This window comes from Anolis sagrei, chromosome 3 (genome assembly GCF_037176765.1).
Source record: "Anolis sagrei isolate rAnoSag1 chromosome 3, rAnoSag1.mat, whole genome shotgun sequence".
Classification (NCBI taxonomy): domain Eukaryota; kingdom Metazoa; phylum Chordata; class Lepidosauria; order Squamata; family Dactyloidae; genus Anolis; species Anolis sagrei.
Genome location: NC_090023.1, coordinates 205,022,081 through 205,049,912, shown reverse-complemented (window position 1 = coordinate 205,049,912; position 27,832 = coordinate 205,022,081). Strand labels below are relative to the sequence as shown.

General features: G+C 39.3%; 1 protein-coding gene across 2 annotated transcripts in view; it reads right to left on the bottom strand.

The window, feature by feature from the left end:
* Positions 1-27,832, bottom strand: part of GFRA1 (GDNF family receptor alpha 1) — a 272,424-nt gene that overhangs the window by 93,539 nt on the left and 151,053 nt on the right. The window contains exon 4 of one of the 2 annotated variants that reach the window (XM_060768491.2): positions 10,733-11,072. In XM_060768491.2, coding sequence (XP_060624474.2) covers positions 10,733-11,072 — 340 coding nt within the window. The remainder of the gene's footprint in view (positions 1-10,732; positions 11,073-27,832) is intronic. The other variant, XM_060768492.2, reaches the window with a different exon arrangement.

Below are 27,832 nucleotides of genomic sequence, written 5' to 3'. Positions count from 1 at the left end.
TCAGTTTCTTTCTGAAGGTCAGGAGGAAAGGAGCTTATCTAATCTCACTGGGTAGGGAGTTCTACAGCCAAGGGGCCACCATCGAGAAGACCCTGTCTCTCATCACAACCTGCTGCACCTGTGAAGGAAGTGGAACCGAGAGCAGGGTCTCCTCAGAAGATCTTAACCTCCAAGATGGTGGTGCATAGAGGGAGATATGTTTGGACAGGTAAGCTGGGCCAGAAGCATTTAGGACTTTATACGCTAAAACCAGCACTTTGAATTGTGCTTGGTAGCAGACTGACAGAGATGAAGTTTTATTTATTGGGCTGGCTAGGGTTGCTAGGAGTGTAGTCCTACAGTGTCCGAATGGTTGCATGATTCACCATTACACATTCCCCACTGAAAAACAACTTTTTAGACGCTGTAAAGAATACTGTAAAGATGGGAATTTTACAGTTTGAACTCCAAGGTGTTTTAGAAATGTATTCTGTGCAGAAATACATGTGGTTGTTTGAGTGGTCATGTGTTTTCCCCTGCTCAAACACAATTTTTCTGCAAGACCACCACTATTCTTCATGTAAAAGTCAGATTTTCTTGTGCAAATATGCCTTTTTGTGTGAATTTTCTGAGTTGCAAACTGTATCGAGAAGTCTGGATTCCAGTATACCTCTTGTTTCAGTTCACTTCCACATTTTGTAGTCCCAAATCTGTTAAGTTTGTACAGATATTCATAAGGATTCCTCTACACTTTTATTTGAAGATCTCACAACAGGCTGTTGAACGGAACCCACTGTTGCCATTACTTATCCAACAGAGATGTCTATTTGTCTTGACGATGCTATCTGACTGGCATACCGTTAATTGTCTCCTGGAAGCTTTTGCATTTTCAAAATATGAAGCAATGCATATTAGAGCAATATTTACTGTTTTACATGCACACACATATGGGAGAACACTGTTTACTATTCATTTTGGACATTCTTCTCCTTTGTGTTTTTCGTGGCAGATTTTCAAACGTGCTTTGCACCTGTTTGCACTTTGTGTCTGAGGGAGACTCATGCCAATGAAATCTAGAGAAAAATTTGCATAACCATTGAAATAGCTCCATGAAATACATTCCATTTTTTAAAAGTGCTATTTAAATCCGGTATTCTGAAAGTTGCTTCATTATATTAAGAAGGAGGGTGCTTTGGAGGGAGGCAGCATATGCGATATAAAGTATCCTTAATGATGGTACCTGCAGAGACTCATCTTCAAGAACTACGTTTTATTTATTTAAGTACAAAAACACATCTGGATTCAAAAACTAGCAAAGAGGGGGAAAAAAACCTTTTTGGCTACTTCTAACTAAACAGCAGCCAAGTTCTTTCCTTTGACCGTTATGTATACAACAGCTGTGGAGAATAAGATACGAATATGCTTTAATTACATTTTAGTTTTAACAGATATTGAGTTGTTTTTTTGCTACTCTATTCCCTATTCACACAGATCTTTATTACAGTGTGTGAATGGATAAATATGTAATTCCTGGAATTGTCTCTTCACACACACACGAATACATACTGTACATACATACATATATATACACACACAATCAGTCTGTAATGCTATTTAACTACATTAATGATTTATGGAAAATCAGTATGGTACTGAAGGTATGACAAAGAGAAGAAACTGTTTAATTATGCAGGCAAACATTTTTCCCCTGACTCCAGACTCATTGATAGTTGTGTTTGGAACAGTTACTGTTGTGTGCCTTCAAGATGTTTCCAACTTATGGCAACCCTAACTTATGGCAGAACCTAAGGCACTTGTGTCAAACACAAGACCTGTGGGACGAATGCAGCGTACCACGTCATTTTGTGTGGCCTGTGAAGCTTTCAATGAAAGGGCAACATAGTTACATTTATACAGTGCTACACTTATAAATATGTTAGCCCTCTGAAGGCAACCATAAGACTGATGTTGCCCTCAGTATACCCTGCCTGAGGTATCACATGGTTTGGGGAAATTTTTCTTCATCTTTATCCAAAAATAGAGACGTTAACTCAAAAATCATGCCAGACTGTCAACTGGAATCAGTGAAACCAACATATATAAATCCATACCAACAAAACTCTTAGGGTCACTAAAGCTCAAAACTCTTTAATGAAAACAATGTAGTTTTTGAATTTAAAATCAAGTTATGAAGCTAGGAAGTCAAGAGGATGGTGAGGGTGAAGCTGTGTTTTGCACTGAAAATGACAAAAGCAACAACAGCAACACCGTTCAATTTCTAACTTCTTATATTAAAAAAGTATTAAGTGCATGATCATACTAATAACATATGAAAGTGTAGAATGTGATGATGATGGTGACACCACAACATCCTAAATTTACAAAGTTTTCTGAAAATATGACCTGTCAAAACTTTACTCACAATGTGATAGTAAACATAAAAGAAAGTGGGGAGATGGTGGGGGCAGAAAGTGTGTGTGTGTGTGTGTGTACTGCAATGAACTCAAGTTTGTTTCCTGAAGGCCAAGAGAGATAACATGAAAAACTGATGGATTAAGAAAGGTGTACTAAAAACTTTCTGAACCATGGAAAAGACGTGCCATCTTGATGAAGTTAGGTTTTCTGTTATCACAAAAGATGATGATCTCATGGCAGGACAACACACTTTGGTGGAAGTAGGAAACAGTTTATTTAGTAGAGGCCAGCTTCTCAGGTGATGAATCACTATGGTCTAGCACTGAAGATAATCCTGGGAGTAAAGGAGAATATTAAAGTAGAAGATCTGATCATTTGAACATTTTGAGAGATGGGTTTGGGCTAGGTATGCTACCCGCATAATGTTTGCTTGCTCTGTGCAGGTATAGCTGATATCATGCACTCTGTCGAAGTGATGGTAGATAAGAGTGACAGTGTATGTTAGCGACATTTGAGAATGCATCTACAGAGCCAGTGCCTAAGAAAGACATGAACTGAGGCCTGAGAGAGACAACTTCTATTATTAGAGACAAATTCTATTATTGACAAGTTCTATTATGTTTCTAATTTGTAGCTTGAAGTTTTTGCAACAATTGGTTTATTTAGCATAATACAAGACATAAGCATGAATTGAATTCAGAAAAACATAGGGTTTTGATAAGAGACAAAGAAAGATATCAAGCATGGGGAAAGAATCAAACATAGGAAGCAATAAACAGAATACAATCCAAGAGTATAATAAGTTTAGATCCACCAACAAAAAACAAGGATGTTTGATGTATTGTCGAAGGCTTTCATGGCCGGAATCACTGGGTTGTTGTTTCGGGTTGTATGGCCATGTTCTAGAAGTATTCTCTCCTGACGTTTCGCCTGCATCTGTGACAAGCATCCTCAGAGGTTGTGAGTTCCCCCTTCTACAACATGGCCATACAACCCGAAAAACCTACAACAACCCAAGGATGTTTGACTTAAATGTCAAGAATGGCATAATGTCCAAGAAAAAAATGGCTATTGAAGTGTTTTTGTTCCAAAATGAAGTCAAAAGTGGTTTGAACCATTGGATTATGATTCTACAGACCAGGGTTTGAATCCTTGCTTGGCCATGGAAATCTTCTGTAATAATCTTTCAATCTCAGGGGAAAGCAAGAATAAAACCACTTTTAACAAATCTGTCCTTACTCTATAAGTCGGGAATGACTTTAAGGCACACAGCAACAATTATATTCTCCTAACTGGGTGGGTTGCAAATTCCTGCATGATGTAATGGTTTGAGTGTTGAACTAAGTCTCTGAAGACCACTGCCCAATTCCTGCTCAGCCATGGAAACCGAGTGGGAGACTTTGGGCAGGGCATACTCTCAGCCTCAGAGGAAGGCAGAGGCAACCACCCTCTGAAGAAATCTTGACGAGGAAATTCTGTCATAGGTTCCCAGTAGGACTTTAAAAAATGAGAGACAACATGAAGGCATACAGCAATAAATTGCATTAGTTATTTAGACAGAGAAGGAAATCAGTGAGACAGAGGATCCAAAACAATGTATTTTCATTACACGCAAGAGTATTCCAGGTTAACACTAGAAAGAACTTCCTAATGATGGGTTTGACAGTGGCATAGAGTACTTTGGAAGGTAATAGACTTTTCTTCTTTTGATATTTTAAACAGTCCCACCTTTCAGAGATGCTTAAACCATTGATTTCTGCAGTGGCAAGAATTCAACTAGATCGTTTTTGAGATCCCTTCTGGCCCAATGTCTAGGAAGGGCTTGTTTGGAAGAAAATATACGTGTTTTTTTTCTAGATACAATATGTCCCCTATTTGCAGAAGATATGTTCCAAGAACCATTATGGATGCCCACCGCAGAAACCATGGACCAAAGCAAACCCTATATTTGACTATACTTGGGCTGGAAACATACCATAAAATGGCACTAGATGTTAATAAACACTTCAGGAGTGAAGGAGAGTATTTTTTGAAGTGTAAGTGCAGCAATGGATATTGAATCCATGAGTAAAGAAGTTGTACTGTACAACAAATGAACTGGAGTTGGGGAGGCAACTAGAAAGCACACTTCCAAATATGAGGTGACTAAATCAACTGGAATATTCAGCAACCCGCATCATTCACTATGTTGGCTAGAGTCAATAAAAATTCTGGTCCAACAATATCCAAAGAGATAAAAATTCCCTATACTTCCCTATATGGTACAAGATATGGTATAAAATCTGTTGTTCTGAGATTTACTGTTCGATGTATTTAGCAAGTGACTATTCTAGGTGTACATCAAATATAGATGAAAATCAGTATGGTTCTAGTAAACATGTTAATTTGTGTACTGTCTTTTTTCTATATTCGACCTTGGATTTACCACTGTGACACTTCACCAAATTGATACCAAATTTAAAATAATGTGTTACAGAAAAATTACAAGGAAACGTCAACTCCTAGTAGACTTTCCTAGAAAGTAAATAGTGAAAGGTAACCAGGAGGGATTGATAAAAGGTTGCTTCTATTTGAAAATACTTCAGATCTTATTTCCATCTCTTTAACATTATAGTTCTTCAAATCTCCAATGAATAATATATGTCATTACTTTAAATGTGAAAAAGAACAATAAAATGTGAAATGGCCTGGTCGCCTAATCATCGGTTTACACTGTATTTGAAAACACTCAGGGTATTTCTGTTATATATTCTCATTTTAAAGAAGGTACTAATAGATAACGGGCCAAGGAAAGAGTGACAATGGATGACTACAAAAGATTAAGCCACTAGACAGTTTGCATGTCAGCATTTGGAAGTCAATTTTCTCTTAACAGACAAAGAAGGCACACAGAGAACAAGCAAAAGAACTCTAAGACCTCTGAAATGGGCTTTTATATATCCCGAGTGTATTCTGTTCTCTTTATTGTTTTAATATGCATAACTAGATAATGATCTTTTCAAAAGACTGGGAATCATAGTAGTTACCAAACTTGCTTTTAAGTGCTGTTTGGTTGATTTATTTTCTTGAATTCGAAAACAAAATTAAACAACACTCTCAGTGTCCAGAAGAAGCACCAAGAGGCCACTGCACATAATTATTTTTATTTAGCCCCTGCAAGGACTCCATAGACATAGGATTTTAAAATCACCCCATTGGGACACTAGAAGCATCTTTTTCAAATTTTTGGAGAGGCAAAAGACAACAACATGGATATTTGATTGAGCCTGATACAGATATCACACCAGGGCCACAGAAAACAGAATGCAGGAAAGTAGGGTCACCATCAGCTCAGCTCCTTCAATCTTCACCCTCCACCAACAGCCACTGACAGAGGGTCCTTCGAGACAGGGCCCATATCCTGGGCCCTGTCAGATTGTTACCTGAGGCATCCAAACAACGTGTCAGGTAAAAGCAAAGTAATTCGAGACAAGGCAGGTAAACCCTGTTTTGTCTCAAATTATGTTGATACTCCTTTAGACCCAAGCCTTCCAGAAAGGCCCAGGTCTACTGGAGTATAGGGCCAGTGGGAACAGACTACTGGGACTGCTTCTGTCCCAACACCCTATTGGCTTCTTCAGGCTCCATGAACCCAGAGAAGAGAAGAGGCCAACCCCCCCCCCCCAAGAAAAAGCCCAATAAAGGGACAGAGACAACAAAGAAAACTATCTAAAGCTTTTATATATACAGCTGGAGGTAAAATGAAAAAAATGTACATGTTCCAACTTACAAACAAATTTATTTTAAGAACAAACCTATAATGAGTACTACAATGAAATAATGAGTATGGATAGACTTACTTATTTGATAACACCCAATCAAGGGCTACCAAAAAAACAGGCCAATTGGGACCTAATAATAGATTATTTTAAGCAATTAAAATTAGAATTACGAATATAGAAGAAAAAAAAGCAGGAATTAGAGGAGAATAGTTTTCAAGACATTTAACAGACAGACTGGGGATTATGAAGCATCAAGAAGTTGAAGGAAAAGAAAATACATGATCCTCGACCACCGAAGTGTAGATGGAAGTCTATAGATAGATAGATAGATAGATAGATAGATAGATAGATAGATAACACACACATATATTTCTTCTTCTTTTTCTATCTTTTAATATTTTCCCACTTTTCTATTTTATTATTGTTTTCCCACTTTCTTTGTACACAAAAAACCCATTTCTTGCCCCTTTTTACCCCCCCCCACCTTTTTTTTTTTTTTTTAAAGAACAAACATACAGAACCTATCTTGTTCATAACTTGGGGACTGCCTGTATTCCAGATTACTTGGTCAGGAATAGATGAAGCGTAAGGTCCCCATGACATCAATCCTAAACAACTATGCCAAAGTACAACTTTTGTCTAGTATGGGCAGATATGTTAAACATAAAATCTAATTCTACAACAAACAATTATGCTTTATTGGTGTTATGTTTATAAAATTATTTCCACATGTATTTAACTGAAATGAACAGCATTCATGCAAGGGCCAGCCATGCTTACTAGATTTTTCATTGCGATTTCGTTTTCCAGTCACCAGTACCCTGGATCCTGTGAGTTACACACATGGAGTTGAGTATGGGGTCCCAAAATCACTAAAAAGAACTAGTGACGTAACTGAGGCTACAAGAACACATAGTCCAGTGACCAACACGTAGTAGAGAAATTGTCTCTGGTTCTGCTGGGCCCCTCCCCTTTCTGCTACAATATAATTCTGCTATGCAGCTATGGTTACCAACACTTAAGACCCTTCCTTCGGGATCTAGGGAAAGACCTAACTCTTCCACATTTTTTCCAAGATGCATTCATTATCTAGTTTTTGTTAGAAGGCAGACGAAAAGGGTGGGCAAAGTCCAAAACTGGAATGTTTCTTGATTTTATTACTGGGGTTACACAAGATGTTTTGCTCACTGAAACAAAGAGCAAGAAGGCAACCACGCCTGAATAATTGCCATCCACTGTAACATCGATTCAGAAACCCTCAAATGCTTTACTCCAAAATGTATGTTCTTAAAATTGTTAATAATATGCTTCCAATACAATCAAATTTTGACCTGAGGTGCACATTCATACATACGACTTGTTTCTTAATGCTACGGCAATCAAGTGATGAACATGCAAGCATGAAGCAGCTCGCAGCCAATTACCCCAACCTGGCCAAGCTGCTGAAGAGAAACTTGAATGGGGAAAAAAGAACTGCAGTTAGAAATCTGCAAAGAAATCCATTTTCATACTCCCGTCGCTTTCCAAAATAGTAATAACATTTTTTGACCAAGAAGCTGAGTTGTGCAATGATGGAGAACGAAAGGCGTAAAGTCAGGGAAGATGAGTGAAAAGTGAGAAAATGAAATAGCATTAAGAAACTTGGATGCCAAAATGAATGAAGACAGCACATGAAGTAATGATGGCACTTAAACGAAATACTTTGTGCTGCAGATTCCAAACATGAGGACAGCCTTCATTAACCATTTCATTTCCTATTCTCTCCCTACCCCAACGCAGAATGTACTTGAACTACATTAGATACTTGGGGGGGGGGGGGGGGATCTCTGTTCAGGGCATAACACCGGAAAAGCAACCAGGAGTCCTCTATCAGGATTATGTGAATCAGCAGAAAGCAGAGTAATGCTGGCTTTATAAATGATATACATGGAAAGGGAATGCTAGCAACAAAATCACTAGCTGAAGCTAGTGAGTCAGGTGGTATGGATATTGCAAGTTGTTATTGGGGGAGATTGTAACAAGAAGCTATTCACAAAAGTTGTGTTTCAAGCATAAAATAGGCTGTACTCTACAAAAATAAATTTCACGGAGAATTGGTTGTTAGGCTTACAATATGCTGATTCCATGGCTCACTTAATCTCAGCATTATACAGAAAATCATTCATTCCAAAATCATAATATAGGGCCCGTCCAGACAGTACCTTTATCACAGGAGCTACTACTGCAAAAAGGGAGGTAGCCAGATGCCATTCACTGTAAACACGGAAGCAATTGCTACAAAAGGCAAAAAAGTGAGACTTCCAGGTGCGGGAATATCAGAGTTTTGAGCCAAATATGCGGATCTTCGCATGTCCGTATGTCCCTGCACACAGAAATCTCGGGATTTTTTCTCTGCGTTTGTTCCCAGGTTTTAGATGTTCCTGATTGTTCGGTTCCTAATAAGAAGGTGACACTTGAGTAGAAAGCAAAAACTCTGTTTGTGTGCCAGAAGCATAATGAAACATTTGGAGGGCATATTTTCTCTGGCCAGGACAAAGTTGTGCCCCCCCCCCCCCCCATCAATGTTGTACATCTTTTCACAAGAGGAGCAATCAGGAGCAGCCATGCATTACCCAGGAAAAGCACGCTGTTGTTTGATGCCATGAGTACACAACCAAATCTGGACAGATGGCCAGGCAGCCAGGCTCTAAAAAGTGTCAATAATAACAAGTTTTGTTCCTGACTTAAAAGTGTGTGTTCCTCTTTGATTGTGCAGTGCTAACTTGGGCAGAAGTTATCCAACCCCGTAAACTTTGTGTGGCAGATACTTCATGAAAAATCAGGAGAGCACAGTTTCTCTGGACAGGGCAAAAAATGGAACTTTAGCAGTGATTCACTGCAGTGATTCTCCGCATCTTGAGGACTTAAAAAAACAAAAACACCAAAGTTTTTGGTGGAAGTCCTGTGGCAGCCATCTTGGGAACCTTTAAACCTCACAGCAAAGCATCAAGTCTGGACAATGGAGGCAGAAATCCTAAGACCAACAGGTCTGTATGTGGACCTGTTCTGAAGTCTCGGGATTTTTTTGCCCCTGTTTAAAACCTGTAATTTAGTGCTGTCTGGAAGTACCCATAGATAGCAAAGATTTCCCAGGTTACTATCTGGGAAGGTTTTCTCTGTATATGGATGGGAAGCTGAAGCACGACTAATATTCAAAATCCCTTATGAAAAGAGTGGCTCAGATTCAAGTTTCATCTTGCCTTTTTATAAAGCAAAAGTAGAGTTTAGGAAAGCATTAATTTAATGTATATCTCTCTTCCTTTCTAAGATGGACCCAAGGTAGTTTACACCATAGATTAAAACAAAGTACAGCTAAAAACATTGATGACAATAAAAGATTGCATACACATCTTAAGACTCAGACAGGCTCACAAATGGAGATACAGTCTTTGAGACTTAGGCTGTGTCTACACTGCCCTATATCCAAGGATCTGATCCCAGATTATCTGCTTTGAACTGGATTATATGAGTCTACACTGCCAGATAATATGGGGTGAGTAGATAATTAGGGGTGAGATCCTGAGATATAAGGTAGTGCAGATCCAGCCCAAGACTGATCAAATAATGTGGGCTCCCCTCTCTGTTGCAGCAGGAAGACCACATGATGCACGGATAATTTAGCAGCAGAAAGGCTGCATCCAACTGTTAATTCAGATCAAGGAGAATGGACCTATACTGCCCTATAATCCAGTTTTAGAATGTGGATTAACTGCATTGATCTGGATTATAGGGCTGATAAAATCCAGTCCAATGCAATTAATTCATATTCTGAAATCGGATTATAGGGCAATCTAGATCCAGTATAAGATATGTAAAGTAAAAGGGCATATGGGGGTTGTGCAGAGGTATTTGGTGAGTTTTCATTTGTCTGGGGAATCTTCTGTATAGTTTTCAGGCAAACATTGTTCTCAAATCATACTTTTTCCAACATTTTGGAGGAAATTGGGGGCCTTTGGGGGACCGACTTTGTGGCTAAAGAAGTGATGTCTCAGGGGTTGCACTCTGCCCACTCGAATCTACACCAATCTCTCTATGAGGCAATATTGCCAGGATACTTAAACTATGCCTAGCTAATGCTTATTAAGTCATTTTGACTAAAGCTTTCTCTTGCCTGTTTCAGTCAGCTAAATATTATTTTCAGGACAGCTAACAAAAGTATGTTGGCATCCACTTTAAACAGCTCATCTACAAGCAAATGGTTCAGAAAACTATTTACAACTGAACCATCTACAAACAGGACAAATTATTCATACATCTTGTCAGCTTTTAAAGTATATAATCATCTAATTCATATTTATCTGCCGAGAAAAGATTACCTCCGGAATTCTGTCTGGAAAAAAAGTTCTTGTTTACCATATACAGAGAGACTTTAATGATATACAGGTTTAACTAGATGTTTTTATTATTCTGTTTAAAATGTCAGGTTTCCTTCCCTGCCTGTCCTCTTTCTCGCTACTTCCCAGCCCTGGCAATTTCAGCAGCTCGAAAGATTCCTTCCACTACCTCATTAATCACTCCTCTGCCATGCGCTATCTTACCTGCAGATGTAATTCGTCTTGCAAGTATCTTGTAAATTCAGGCAGTTTGGTTTCTCCCTGTCCTCATATGAACACGCCGGAACAATGGTCTGCCGCCTCCTCTCTGTACACGCAACATCTCGGCAGGAGCAGAAGAGCATCCCGTAACTGTGCTTCGGGGGAACTTTGTCGAAAAACTGCCTCAGGGCCTTGTGACACTTCCGCTTATTGCAGATTTCATTAGACACACTGCTGGTACAAGGAGTTATGTAAGCCGATCGAAATTTCTTGCAAGTATCATTTAGGTTACAGGCTTTCGCTGCATCCAAACAATTGTTCCCCTTTGAAATGGCCGGCTCTGCTGTACAGAAAAGGGAAAAAAGAAACAGGATTAGCATTGTTAAGTTGACATTCATATTATCAAGAAGAATATTTATTCACTGAATAAACTCTTAGCTCGAGAGCTGACTATAAGGGCATTAACAGGAAGTAGTACGTGTGAGTACTTTGCAAGTTTATAGCTATGGACTATCGTGTCACCATGGAGTAGTTTACAGGTCGGCCAAAGGTACATATTATATACACAGCAGAAGTGATATATTTATTACATACAATAATCTACAGCTCACCAAAGGAAAGTAGGACTTTTTTTTGGACTTGTGTAAGTGAATCGTGTAAGTGGAATTGTGTAATTCCACTTACACAATTCATTTTTTGGAGGTCTTTTTTGTAGTCCAAAAAAAAAGTAATTGTTCCAAGCTCTGGACAATACACCATGTCTGGACCAACTGTAGGCATTGTTGGCTTTGGTCACTTACACTGCCACTGTGGAATTTTTGAGAATTGTAGTAATTTTCAAACGATAGCAAAAGAGCCTCACTTAGATGTAACATTCTCCAACATCTCAATGTTGTAGAAGTTCTAATTATATATTAAACCCCTGGTTTATTTTTTCTGCAACACAGTCTGCAGGAACGCGCACCAAATCCAAGTATAATTTCCATGTAATTTGCAGGGCATATAATTATGCAATATAGGCATAGTAGACACTAATTACTATGTGATTACAGAGTAATTACACGGCTATTTGTTTCTGGAAGGCAAATGTTATGCTGAATGCCTGAAAGCAGTCTTTCCTCAGCAAGCACCTATCAAGAACACATAGGATGAGTTCTGACTTGTCACATATTGGTTTAAATTATACCTTCTAAAACAACTAGTGACCTAAGACCCATCACCGTGGACTGTGGCTGTGAATGAACTAAAGAGGCAAGGTGAAGCCCAAATTAATTTAACTCTTTGCCACCTTGTCAGATTCTCCTGAGCAAGAGTGACACCAAAGTCAGTGAGAAGGCAAACAAAGCTGTTAGTTGATACCCATCATCCCAGTGTTTTGTGTGGAACAAAGAAAAACCCAATTCTGGAATTAGATTTTGTCGTGGTTTCTTTCATTAGTTCTTTATAGATATTTATTCTGGGATTATCTTTTCAGTGGCCATGCTGGTTGGGAAGGCTGAGCGAAGGAAGATAGACGCTTTTGAACTGTGCTGCTGGAGGAAAATTCTGAGAGTGCCTTGGACTGCGAGAAGATCCAACCAGTCCATACTTCAGGAAATAAAGCCTGACTGCTCACTGGGGGGAAGGATATTAGAGGCAAAGATGAAGTACTTTGGCTCCATCATGAGAAGACAGGAAAGCTTAGAGAAGACAATGATGCTGGGGAAAATGGAAAGAAAAAGAAAGAGGGGCCGACCAAGGGTAAGATGGATGGATGGCATCCTTAAAGTGACTTGCTTGATTCTGAAGGAGCTGTGGCGTGGGCTGGCCCATGAGGTCATGAAGAGTTGGAAGCAGCTGAATGAATAAACAACAACAACAAAGCTGGCTGGGAGATTCTGTGTAGCATTGTTTCCCCAAAGTTTCCCTAACTTCTGTACTGAGAAAATTCTGGATTTCACATCTCGAAAGGAATAATCATTTTCTGATGCTATTGCCTGAACCAGTAGAGCAGTGGTTCCCAACCTGTGAGTCCCCAGATGTTTTGGCCTTCAATTCCCAGAAATCCTAACAGCTGGTAAAATTGGCTGGGACCACTGCTGTAGGGGAAGGAGGAATGTAACACATAGCAGTATTTTTCTATGTTGATTCAGAAGGTCACAGAATACTAAACGAAGGCTTTCACATTCTTCGTAGGTTTGATTGAAAATCCTCATCCCAAGAGAACCTTCAACAGGGCTCAAATGGAGCAAGAATTCGGGCAGAACTGGGGTCGGGCAACTATGTGTTACTAGGCTCTTAAAAGACATAGTAAAAGATGGCTTTGTGCAAAGTATTTTTTGCAGATACAATATCTACAGTGTTTTTATAAATAAAATAAACCCCAGAATGGATATGAAACAGCATATGAAACTGTAACAGACTGGAAAAAAAGGCAGTCATTCCCTTGTTAGCTGATGAAACATATACCAATGGAACCAGGGTCTGAATCCCCGTTCAGCAATGGAGCCTCACTGAGTGATCTTGTGTAAATCACACTCTGTCAGCCTCGGAGGAAAGCAAGGGCAAAACCCTCTCCGAACAAATCATGATAGGGTTGCCATAAGTCAAAAGCACAAACAACAACACGGTGAAGTGAACTTTACAAACTTGGACACATTTCTTACAAACATTAAATTCAGGCGTCTCTTCTGCCCTTATAAGACCACAGTTTGGACAATTGTATACCTTTCCAAAGAGCAAACATCAAAGGTCTTCCACTGTTGTGCAAATGCTAAGTGAGCTGCAATGATCACGATTATTAGGTCATTGTGAAGAAGATTAGAAAATAACATTACCATGGTGATCTGGGCTCAGGCTCAGTTGTTTTTGCCTGAAGATCTAAGAATATCCTTAAGCAGAGATGCTCTCTCTCTCTCTAATAGGTATAACAAATAATTCATCTTTCCTCTCCCTCTCTTTTTCTTCTCAAGTTCCAAGATATCCCTCAAATACTACTAAGGTTTATGCAAAGAATAGTTGCATTCAGTGGTAACTGCAATGCACAATAACAAGGTAACCTATAACAAACCAAAACTTACAACTACAGAATTTGACTAGAAGAAGTAATAAATACCTTGCTGTCTTGGGACATGTGGGCAAAATACTTAATAAAAGAAGCCCATGGAGGTCTGTTGCTACTTCTATCATGAGATCACGACTGATGGACTGAAAGATTGCTTCCTATCTGATAAAAACAAAAGTATAAACCAGAAGTGAGCAACTTGCTGGACTTCCACCAGCTCAAGTTGGTGAACAGTGATTAGGCTTGATGGGAACTACTGTTCCTCAACATCGGACTTACTACCCCTGATGTAAGCAAAGGTTTTTAAATCATAGTACAGGGGCATAAAGATCGCCCACATTTTGAAAGGGTATAAAAATGAACAAAGCTGTTTACAAAAAAGTTGTATATATTTCTGAAAAGCACATGAAAAGGTTTTAATGGGTTTTAAAAATCAAATCAGACAAATCATTTTGTAAGAATACAGTTTTAAATCAGCATGCAGAATCCTCCTCAAACTCCAACTTTATATCCCCAATACAATGGCGTACTTATGAGAGGAAGGAACATCTAGGCAATTGCTGAGTAGATGCTCTTACTGTTTCTACATTTTCTGGCATTCTAATGGTCCTAAGTCTGCCAGATGATTTTTTTTCAATGTGGATCCAGTTGCCCAAAGATTAGGAATCCATAACAAAATTGTTCTCAGATCTGCTACATATGCATCTTGACTGAGCTCAAAGTGTGTAAATGGAACGTTCTCTGTGTTAACACAGAATGGTTGTTCTCATAAAACTCATGATGGTTACTGAAGATGGCATAGCCTAGCCTAGCCTACTGAATTAGACCTACCCCACTTCTCTACGCCCACTATAGCCCACAGTGCCCCCTCGAAATATGGGAGATCCTTATGCTCCAACCTGTACAAACGGTCAGTAAAACTTGATAACCTGGTAAATCATTCAACCATTTGTAACTTTTTATATAATTGTAACGGTGCTCCATGAAGTCATGCTGACCACATGACCTTGGAGATGTCTACAGACAACGCCGACTCTTCAGTTTAGAAATGGAAATGAGCACCACTCCCCAGAGTCAGACATGACTAGACTTCATATCTTGACAGTTGCTTCCCCTTTCCAGCTTCTTTTAAAACATCCTAGTTTGTCTTTGCACTCAATAAATTTATCAGGGAAGACAGGTGAGGGAGAAATCATGCAACTCCCAGTAGGATCAAGTAAAAGCAAACTGCTGTGGCCTTTCCTAGCACGTGTGTTCTTCTTTACTAGTAATGTCTGCCCTCTTGATCATACTCTGATGCTTCTTGAATACACATGTCTGCTTTGGCAGAGATGGCAAGATACTTTGCAAAACTACAATCCCTGTGATTTCATAGCATTGAACAATGGCAGTGAAATTTATGTCAAAGTACATACATTTTACAGTGTAAATGAACCCTTAGACTTTAGGCCAGTGGTTCCCAACGTGTAGGCCATAGCCCAACAGTGGGCCGTGAGAACAAAAATCTAGTCTGCAAACCTCCTTCCTCTTTATTGTTTATTTTCTGCTCCTTTCCACAGAACTGACCAGCTTGGCCCCTTTTGGTAGTAATGCTGGGGAGTGGTCTCTGGTCAAAGTGATCCCTGGCCAAAGTGGGCTCTAGTCATGTGGACCCTGGTCAAATGGGCCATGGACAAAGTGGGCCCTGGCCAAAGTGGGCCCTGATCAAGTGGGACCTGGTTTAAAATATAAGTAAAGGTTGGGAACCGCTACTTTAGGTGATAGGCAAAGGTGGAACACATAAGCATGGACTCTGTACTTTTCTTCTGAAAGGTATGGATTAAACATACCCTTCATTATAACATCATTATGGCTATAGTAAACCACAACTGTATCTGGCACCTTGCAAAAATATCTCCTTACACCAACTGGAAGAACACAAAAATTACAGCTACAAGAACTACAATCCCTAGAGAGAGTCTTTTTTGTGACACGAAAATTTATGAATAAAAGCAACTGGAAGAGCACAAAACATGAAAGTATTTAATGTTCAGAACAGTCACACCCCTTAATTTTCAGAGCAATTTGCAAATGCAAGACCCATTAACTTCAGCTTGGAACGTGGCTAAAGAATACTTTGAGGGCCTTCTTGACAGTTATCGAGTGATTTATATCCTATTTTCTTCATAAATGAGATGAATCTCTCACTGAAGCAGATGTTCAGGCTCAGTGTTTATGAAAATCTATGCATCTTCCCCATTTACACCTGTTATTTGTACTCCAAATAAAGCCTTTGGAGGATTCACAGATAAGACCAGCAATTTGTTAGAGGAGTTAAGAGACAGGATTGGCACAAAACTCTTTTAGTTGCATCTCAGCAAATTTAATATTGATAGCACAACAATATCTACCAATATGGACATCGCTAAGCTTTGAAATCATATTTATTTCAATTATGCAGGGCCACACTGAAGAATTATAACAGTTTGACACCACTTCAGTTGCCTTGGATGAATGCTGCAGAATTTTAAGGTTTGTGGGATATTTACCTTTCATTATCGGAGAGCTCTGTTGCTAAAATAATCCACAAATTCCTGAATTCTACAGCATTAATTCATTAAACTGCCACAATTCTGCAGTGTGGCTGCATCCTTAAGAGTGTTCAAGATATTCTAAAAATCAATGGTATTTCAGAGTGCTTATTTTGGCAGGACATGACCTATATCAAAGGTGGGGAACCTCTTTCAGTTTAAAGCCTAAATTTAATTCCAGACAAGTTACTGCATATACTCGAGTATAAGCTCAGGTTTTCAGCCCTTTTTTAGGCTGAAAACGTCCCCCTCAGCTTATACTCAAGACAAGGTTATTAATTATTATTATTATTATTACATTATTTTACTCTATTATTATATTATTAGATTATCATTTTACTATTATTATTACATTTATTATTTTACTTTGTTATTGTTATTACTTTTATTATTTTACTCTATTTATTATTGTTATTATATTTATTTTTACTGTTATTATTACATTTCCATTATTTTACATTTATTATTTTACTCTATTATTATTGAAAGGATACGGAAGTACACTTACACTGAAGGAGATTAGAATAATGGTTCAATTAGAGTTGGGCAGTCTTAACTTAAATTACAGTTTTATGTAAATATTCAAAAACATTTAACCTACTGATATCTCAGTTAATGTATCTATTTTTATTTTGAAATTTACCAGTAGCTGCGGCATTTCCCACCCTTGGCTTATACTCAAATCAATATGTTTTCCCAGGTTTTTTGGGTAAAATTAGGTGCCTCGGCTTGTATTCGGGTGGGCTTATACTCGAGTATATATGGTATTATATTATTGGGTGGGGCAAATGGAAATGATAGAACCAAACATTACAAACTTTCCTTCTCCATTTTTCAGAAAAGTATATGAAGTGTAATAGACTACGGCCCGATCTACACTGCCATATAATCCTGTTTCTGAATGTAGATTAAATTCATTGAACTGGATTATATTGCAGTGTAGACTCATATAATCCAGTTCATCTGCATTCTGCAAATGATATTATATGGCATTGGAGACCCAAGTCTAGGGTCCCATCTACACTGCCATATAATGCAGTTTCAGAATGAAGATGAACTGCATTGATGAAGTAGTGGAAATGGTCAACATTATCTAGTGTTACACTATTAATCTTTAATGCTGACATTGCAGAGGGATTGGTTTCTGGCTGATGGTAGAGCACTTTGGTTTTCTTGATGAGGCCAAGAATACCAACCTTTTGAACCCCAGTTGAAGAAGCTATTTCTAGCATCCAGGCCAGGGCAAAGGGACTAACATAGATTTGTTTTTCCCATCTACACAGCTACGGTGTTTGAAACTTCAATTTGTGACAATGTATTGGAGTACTCCTTTGCCATTCTCAGCAAGGAAATGTAAGTTATTCTGTAGAGAGGAAGTGCTGCAAACCAGCAGTAGAACAACAATTTTAACAAGAGCATATGGAGACCAACTGATCTAGACCTTTGCAGCTGTGTTACATTCTCACCGCAATGATCCACTAACCTAGAGGGACATTAGAATGCTAAAAGGTCTTCCTACTGTGTAATTCTATACTGATATTAGCAGTGAATTATGCATTAGAAGAACTTTCTATGTAATAAATGAATCCAGCAGAGAGATTCATGTGTCATGCCAAACATATACTCTGTGACCTCAGCAGAATCAGATACAGGTTGAGTGATCTGGATAGTATCATACAGCAAGGCTTCTAGTAGACTTCATTAATCCAATCACTTAGGAAATACATGTTTTGGGTTGTACCTCACAGTTATACCATGTTGTTGTTGTTCTTTGCCTTCAAGTTGTTTCCGATTTAAGTATATAATCTATCCAACTGCTATTTTAAAAATTCGTTTAGTTGGCAAGTACATTTATGAGAAACTAAGTCCCACTGTTCTTGCTGTAACTTTGGCCTGATGTACACAGGATGCAGTCAACACCTTACTTATGCCCAATTTAGCTTGGAAGTAGTTAATTACAAAAAACAGTAATTTATTTATTTTTCCTAACACATAACTAAAAATAATGTTAAATGTTAAGAATGTAACTTAACAAGGGAAAGAGTAATTTATTTTGCAATACACTCCTTACAGAAGTGGGGATATGGCCTCAGTGGTCGGGAAGGTGCATCAAATGGTTCAAATACTGCCTCACACTGCATTTTGGCAACAGTGAGATGAGGGGGGAAGAGAGTGGGTTTTGTTTCCAAGCTGGCAATTTGTCGCAGAACTTTTTTTTAAAGCAGAAATAATTATTTAGACCAGCGTTTCTCAACCTGGGGGTCGGGACCCCTGGGAAGGGGTCACGAGGGGCTGTCAGAGGGGTCACCAAAGGCCATCAGAAAACAGTATTTTCTGTTGGTCATGGGGGTTCTGTGTGGGAAGTTTGGCCCAATTCTATCATTGGCGGGGTTCAGAATGCTCTTTGATTGTAGATGATTTATAAATCCCAGCAACGACAACTTCCAAATGTAAAGGTCTATTGTCCCCAAACTCCACCAGTGTTCACATTTCGGCATATTGAGTATCTGTGGCAAGTTTGGTCCAGATCCATCATTGCTAGATTCCACAGTGCTCTCTGGATGTAGGTGAACTACAACTCCAAAACTCAAGGTCAATGCCTACCAAACCCTTCCAGTATTTTCTGTCGGTCATGGGAGTTCTGTGTGCCAAGTTTGGTTCAATTTCATCATTGGTGGAGTTCAGAATGCTCTTTGATTGTACGTTAACTATAAATCCCAGTAACTCCAACTCCCAAATGACAAAACCAATCCCCCACTAACCCCACCAATGTTCAGATTTGGGCGTAGTGGGTATTTGTGCCAAACTTGGTCCATTGAATGAAAATACATCCTGCATATCAAATATTTACATTACGATTCATATCAGTAGGAAAATTACTGTTATGAAGTAGCAATGAAAATAATTTTATGGTTGGGGGTCACCACAACATGAGGAACTGTATTAAGGGCATTAGGAAGGTTGAGAACCACTGATTTAGATGCTTTGGAGAAAAGAGAAATGAAAGCTCATTGTAATTTTAGCGGTCATTGCTTAGCGACAAGGAACTACAGTTCCCTGTAGTCTTGAAGGTAACTTTGCAAGCTGAGAATACATACACGTCCAAGAAAGAGAGGGTTTGGCACTGCCATTCCCTTGTTGCACTGTTGATACAGATTTGACTTTAGTGCATCCAGATACACACTGGGATGTCTCTAACTGATGCATGTGGTGTGGAAGAGGGCAAGTGTTCATTAACCAAAAAGGGAATCCATAGGCAAAACCAGACTTTTCAACACAAAACTATTGCTGTCCGGGGGGGTGTCAAAGCGAGAGCTGATTTAGCACATACAAAATCCCAAAGACACAGTAAGGGACTGTTTACCAGCCCCTTGCCAATTTACAGAGTATCATTCAGTATCCCTTTTTATTACCACAGAAGTCAATTCTCAACTTGTTTCCTCTTTCCTTCCAACTTGATTAATTACCATGTTAACATAACTACTGTTCTCTTTCTTATAAATGGCCTCTCTCTAAAATGCTGGCCCGGCAAAATAAAACAGGAAAAAGCTTCCCGCTCCTTGCTTTAGCATTGCGTCCCCGCTTAATCTTGCTATTTTTCAAATTTATGGTCTTTTCCAATAAAGCTTGCATGAATATTACAGCAAATCGGATAACATGAAAGGGAGGGAGGGCTCTTGTAACTGATCCTTCCATGTCCCTCTTTGTTTTGTTTCTGTTGTGTTTTTTCCCTTCCCTTTTCCCCACTGGATTGGCAAATATTACATTTAAATGTACTTGTTGACATTTGAGAACTCAATTTGTTGATCATGTACACTGTTTCAAAGAGATTGCATTACTTGCTGATTAATTTCTTCTCCCTGGATATTCCCCCACCCCATGTCCAGAAAACCACATTAAAGCATTAATCTGAAAGGAAGCTTCCCCTTGAGCAACATATCCAGAGCGTAATAACCAAGCTGCAAATTTGGTGCTCTTTACTCACAGCTGCCATTGATTTCAATGAGACAATTGCTAAAGGCAGGATGGAGAAGGGGGGAGGGATACAGTTGGACACTGGGCAATTTTTTTTGCTAATCTTTAAAAAACGTGTGCTGGCAAAATGAATCAGGATTTAGAAAACCCATTCATGTTATGGTGGCTACTTTTAGAAGTTGCTAATACAAATAGAGAAAGTACAGTTTTGCAGGATTGAAAAACACAGCATGAACAGTTACAAAAGATGGCTATTTCAACTAAGTTAGTCATGTAAGTCTCTTGCAGAATAAAATGAAATAAAATGGGGGGGGGGGATGTGGCAGCACCTTTAAGACTAATTGTTTTATTTTGCATTAGCCTTCATGTGTATAAATCCACTTCTTCACAGTCAGAACCAAGGGGGATTCAAACCTCAACTTTCAGGCATGTTCATCCTGCAGGGGTTCTCAAACATTTTCAGCCATGGAGTCCTTTTTGGAGCAAAACTTTCTCGTGGAGCCCCAAGAAATGCTCATATATTTTTATACATATACATACATACATACATATATGTTCGTTTTGAGTGACTTCATAACTCAAAAACAGACCTTAACATTAGGGAGTTGTAGTTGCTGGGATTTATAGTTGACCTACAATCAAAGAGCATTCTGAACTCCACCAATGATGGAATTGAACCAAACTTGGCACACAGGACTCCCATGACCAAAGAAAACACTAGAAGGGCATTGACCTTGAGTTTTGGAGGTGTAGTTCACCTACATCCAGCAAGCACTGTGGACTCAAACAGAGAAGGATCTAGACCAAACTTGGCACAAATACTTCATAAGCCCAAATATGTTTGGAGGGGCGGGGACGACAGACCTTGACATTTGAGAGTTGTAGTTACTGGGATTTATTGTTTACCAACAATCAAATGGCATTCTGAACCCCACCAATGATAGAACTGGGCCAAACTTCCCACACAGAACCCCCATGACCAATCGAAATACTGTGTTTTCTGGTGGTCTTTTGGGAGCAAAGAAAGCATGGGGTGTGAGATCTGGGTGGCAAGGAGAAGAGTCTGGGCAGTGAGGGAGGTGGGGGAGAAAGGGTCTGTGCCCCGGGAGGCCACTGCTGCTGCTGTTTTGGCAGCTATGAACTTTAATTTCCCTGCATTTCTCAGGAGCATAGTGTTCCCAATGACTCCACAGAGTACAGTTTGAGAACTCCTGCCATATCACAACAGGGGTGGAACAGAATGTAATAGCATCCAGAAAGCTGCAAATCATATTCCTTGCCGGAAATTTTCCAATGGCTCCATATGATAACATGGGTTTTTCATATCTTTACAGTGGTCAGCTGGCGTTTATATGTGTGAAAGGAATAAATCTGCTTTTCCAAAAATCAGTCTTTGGATCAAAACTCTCTCTGAAAAGAAGAATCTATTGGTCTTCAACAGATTTAGGACAACTCATTGACAAAGAAAATAAAAATCTATTTTCTAGGCATCATTCCTCTTCAAAGGTGCTATTGAACAGAGTCAAAATGACATACACTGCTGTATAGAACTACAGATTAAAAATGAACCCGTATCCCTTTCCAAAAGAACATCAGCAATCAAAACATAGAAGCAAGTGAAAATAAAAACACTTGGAAGAACAGGAGTTGTCTGTATTTCCTGTGGGAAGGAGTTAAACATGGGGGGGGGGGGGGTGTATCCATAAGTCTAAAGTCCCTTATCAATGCACTCAGAAGCCAATTTCAAAATTCAGACAGGATGGAAATGTCAAAGGCATTTTAGCTATTCCAACTGTAAAATTCAGAAACAGTCTTCCTAGAACATTTCTTTTAAACTATAAGCTTGTGAGCATGGGCTTACTGATTTATTGATTGTATGTACATCTCAGTCTGGGAGCTTTTTCATCCAATGGGTGGAATAAAAAAATCTTTGAATTAAATGACTGCATTTAGACGAGCTTGTTTCATGACAGAATAGGAAGGGAAGATTTAGACAGTTCTTACTCTCCTGCTATGGTTACGGTCCACTGGAGGTAAGAAGCATTTCTTCTTCACATCAGAGACTTCCTTCTGAAGCATCAGGGACTACCACAATGTTGAGTGCAGTGGTTTATTATTTTTTATTTTTTAAAAATACTTATATTTACCACTTTTCAGCCAAAGCAAAACAACATGATGATACAAAGTTTGAAGAAACACAGTAAAAAATGGTACAGAAGCGGAGGGAGGGGGATCCTCAGACCAAAATATCTGAAAGATCTGACAAAACAAAATAGTTTAAGCTATTGTGGTAAAGAAAACAAAGATGACACTAGGCAAATAGTCCTGGGGATGGATTTTCACATTTATCATTGTTGAAAAATCACTGTTTTCATTCACCAAAGTGATCTTAGGATAGGACAAATGGTGAATAAGGCAGAATTCCTCCAGGGCCTTTTTGGGCACTATTCCTAATGGTGACACTCAAAGGTTGGGTGATGGGGGCGAAGAGAAAGGGCCTAGTACCCTGCCCTCCCCAACTTCCTTTCTAATTTTTGTCTAACTATTTCTTCCATGCCCAATATGGATTTTAGGTTAGTGGACCTAAATGGGGCCCTAGGACCTTGTGCTGGAATTCAAAAACCATTTTGGAAACCGCTATGTAGGTAGTCTGTGGCGGCAGCATTCGGGTAATTCCTCAGCCACAGGTCCAGTCTTTGTATATTAATTGGGCTTGGTCCCTTTGGGAACTGGTTATCTCTTAGATCGCAAAAAGAGGGCGGACTAGCACTACCTAATATTAAAAAAATATTATGAAGCAAGTAGATTAAGCCTGGCTATAGAAGGAATGGTTAAAAAAGAGGGAATAGATTGGCTTAGTAATGATTCAGAAAAAGTGGAAGATGAAATTTGGAACATATTTTTTAAACAGTTTACTAGAAAAGAAATGAGGGAAATTAGAAACCCAATGTTGAGCAACATATTAGAAGTATGGAACAAATATAGGAGGAAGTTAATAAGGGAGGGGTCAATTATAACCCCAATAGTGATGGAAAAGAAGTTTCCAAAATTTTTTAAAAAAGTAATGGACAAAAAGGTAAAGGAATTTTTTTTAGATAGGATAGGGGACTGGATGAAGGTGGGAATGAAGAAGGAAATGATGTTGGAAAAGGTTAAAGAAATAAAATTGACATGGTTCCATTGTATAAAATTAGAACAATGGCTTAAAAATTGGGAAAAAATATAATAGAAATGGAAGCCAACTTAATCAATTTGAACAAATAATAATAAGCAATTGAAAAAGGAGGATAAAGAAGTGATAACAAACTTATTAACAATAGCAAGATTGCTCATAGCAAGGAATTGGAAAAAAGAAATGAATATACAAATAGAGGAGTGGTATAAGGAAGCATGGAAATTAGCAATAAATGATAAGCTGACATGTATATTAAAGGTTTAAAAAGGTATATGGAAACAAAGCGACTTTGATGCTGTGTGGGGAAAATTTGTTGTAAATGGTTTAAAAAACAAGGAAGGAAAGTTACCGTCACAAGAAGAAATGAGATTTTGGACAGATGATATGTAAAAATTGTGGCTTGAGACGGGTGGAGGGGAGCACTGTGGTGAAAATAAAAAGGGGGAAAATGTTTAAGCAAAACAATAAAATAACATGTTAAAGAGTGTGTTGTACAAAATGTAACAGTAATAACAAACGTATAACAAATGTAGCAATTGTGATAAATCAATAAAAATTATTATTAAAAAAGTTGGGCTTGGTCCCTTTGGGAACTGGTTATCTCTTTGGCCTGTCCTGAATGACTTAGTCCTGCTGCAGTGTTTTGCAGAATGCGCCCCACAACAGATGGTGCAGTTGCGCTGAAACCTACAGCCCCTGTGAAAACATGTCCCTTGTGAGGCGTATTCCCAACACCGGGTATGTTGCTGCTGGTCATGACCCACCGTGCTTCAAATGATGGAAGAATTGGACTGATCTTAATTCCTAATCAGGAGGAAATGCCAGCTCTTCAAGGAGACTCCTGAAAAAAATGATCCAATACTTCTCAGATCAAAACTAGCACTTTGAGTAGTGTATGCAAATTGACCAGGAGCCAATATGACTTTTGCAGTATTTTACAGTTTGATGTTTGAAGAGAAAGAAGGTGCTGGCTTTACTTCAGGCTCCAATATAATGATCTGCAGATCTAGATCTGGGAAGGGCGTCTAGCCTCATATCTAATTTATTAGTAAGCCTGGAAGTTTCCACCCACCCACTGATAGAGTAGCATAAGATTATGACACAATATTGCCTGGATTTCTTGAGGCGATTTTATAGAGTTCAGTGTGCAAGGGAGCCTGGGTTATTGGCAACCTTATGCCTTCTGGTTCTAGCAGATGCAAATTGCTGCTGCTATGGCCACCCCTTTATCTTCCTTGCTTCTTCTCTAAAAATATCATTTGTCGCCCTCTTTGTGGTGGAGGAAAATCTAAAGGTAAAGGCTGAAGAGTAAGCGTCCAACCTACTTACCTTATATATGAATCTTGCTGATATTGTTCTTCTTTTAAGAAGCACAAAGCAATTAGTAAAGGTAAAGGTTTCCCCCTGACATGAAGTCCAGTCATGTTCAACTCTGGGGTATGGTACTCCTCTCTATTTCTAAGCCAAAGAGCCGGCGCTGTCCATAGACATCTCCAAGGTCATGTGGCCGCCATGACAGCATGGAGCGCCGTTACCTTCCCACCAGAGCGGTACCTATTGATATAATCACACTGGCATGTTTTTGAACTGCTAGGTTGGCAGAAGCTGGGGCTGACAATGGAAGTTCACACCACTCCCTTGATTCAAACATGGACCTTTCGTTCAACAAGCTCAACAGCTCAGCAGTTTAAACCATTGCACCACCAGGGGAGCATGCTTAATTCTCCATTTGATCATCACTACTACCCAATGAAATTGGCTAGACCAGGAATGCGTAAACTTTGGTCCTCCAGGTGTTTTGGACTTCAACTCCCACAGTACTCAACAGCTGGTAATCTGGATGGGATTTCTGGAATTGAAGTCCAAATCACCTGGAGGGCCAAAGTTTGCCCGTGTCTGGGCTAGACCAAGCAGCACCCATGAGTAACACCTATTTCCTTATATCTAGTCCAACTTTCTTACAACTGTATCACATTGGCCAGATGTTGCACTGCATGGTTGAACCACTGTATGGAAACCACTTCCCTTCCTTATACACCTGCTGACCACCAGCTAATCAAAGAACATGTTTCTAATCATTTGATCAATGTTGTTCTAACAAGCAACAACTCTGTATTGGAAAAAAGAAAGTCAGTGGATTTGCTGCAGTTACATTATTCAGGCAAACCATTTTTTTCATGTCAGGAGTGACTTGAGAAACTGCAAGTCGCTGCTGGTGTGAGAGAATTGACTGTCTGCAAGTACATTGCCATGGGACACCCAGATGTTTGATGTTTTACCATCTTGTGGGAGGCTTCTCTCATGTCCCCGCATGGGAAGCTAGAACTGAGATGGGAGCTCACCCCGCTCCCTGGATTTGAACTGCCAACCTGTTGGTCAGCAGTCCTGCTGGCACAAGGATTTAACCCATTGTGCCCTCAGGTAAACCATGTGAGTGCTTTCATATATGCAGAGATAGGCATGGGGTGATTGATCATTATCCTGCAGCCCACATGATCAGAGGAATAAGGAATACTATCTCTGTGGTGTATTCAGCTCTCTGGTTTTGCAGTAGCTTTTGGCTAAGGTCCTGCAAGGCAGAAGGGTAAGGGATGTCTCATTCCTAGACAACCTAGCAGATGGTGCAAAATGCTGGAAGTGATCTGTAGATCAATGGCTCACTCATCAGTAGCATCTGTGCCATGATTTGTTGTGATTGTTATAGTGTATTATCCCTATGCCGAATTTGGTCTTCTTTATTGCAAAACCTGGCTGGCGGGAAGTAGCGGGATGTTGTTTTTTTTTTTTAAAAAAAAAGCATTGAAATAATTAAGGTTTCCTCAATATACGGGGTATTACACTATTAAACATGAAATGCTTGCGTGTAATCAATGGTTTTCAAGTCACATGACCACAGATGTAAAGTGATTAATAGTGCTGCCTCAGCAAATGCAATCATTACATTTTTAATTAACCTCTTCAACCTTCCCCACCTTCTACTTTTGTTATACATTAGCTCTTTGCCGTTTTTGCATTTGATTAGGTTAAAACAATCAAATGAAAAATTATCCTTCCAATTTGTAAAATAACCCATGCTACTTACAAATTAGAAGCATTGTACAAGTTTCTGAAGGAAGGGCTGTTATAAATCAGATCGAGGACACGGCAGATTTTGAACTCTGTGGCTTTGTTCCCACCTAATTTTTGTTTTGGCAGCTTACTGTTAGTTAATGGCTCTGGCTACCAGGAAGCTGGCTTTTCAAAATTTTTCTCTCAACCTAATTATAATTACACCATATAAATCATACAATGATCAATTATACAAATCTTAGGTTCATGCATTATTTAACCTAGCATTTGAATCCACCCAGCAGGAGTACAGCAAATTCCAACACCTCTCTCTTTATATGCTAACGAGAGCTCTATGGACACAGTACTGCCAAGCAGGAAAATACAGAGCCAAATGTACCCTGAATCAGAATAGCATAGCGTGGAAATAACTTCACAAAAACTCAACCATGGTCCACAACATAGAATCATAGAACTGGATGAGACCAACAAGGGCCATCTAGTCCAACCCCTGCCATGCAGACATACACAAACAAAGCACTTTCAACATACAGCCATCCAGTTGTTCAGAGAAGTAGAATTCATCACACTCCGAGGGAGTGTTTTCTAGTCAAACAGCTTTTGTCATCAGGAAATTCCTTTCTAATATTCAATTTAAATCCATTGCTTTGCATCCCATGCTTTTGACCAGGGGTCAAAACTGCCCCCCTTTGGCCCATCCCCCAAGGATGGGCCAAAGGTCATTTACCCTCCAAGGTCATTTACCCGGCCCTCACTCAGGGTCAACCTAAGTCTGAAACGACTTGAAAGCACACAACAACAACAACAACAACAATCCAATCTCATCAGCCAAAAGTAGGCCCACACTTCCCACTGAGATACTAATAAGCTTATATTTGTTAAAAATTGTTCTTCATTTTAATTATTGTATTGTTTTAAGTGTTTTTTGCATGGCAAATAAGATATGTGCATAGGAATTCATTCATAATTTTTTCTAATTATAATCTGGCCCTCCAACAGTCTGAGAGACTGTGACCTGGCCCTCTGTTTAGAAAGTTTGAGGACCCCTGCTTTAGACGGGGAGAGCGCAGATGAGCTCTGTCAACTCCAGCTCCCCATGCGGGGACATGAGAGAAGCCTCCCACAAGGATGATAAAACATCCGGGCATCCCCTAGGCAACGTCCTTGCAGACGGCCAATTCTCTCACACCAGAAGAGACTTGCAGTTTCTCAAGTCGCTTCTCTCTCTCTCTCTCACACACACACACACACACAAACATGATAAGTTTACA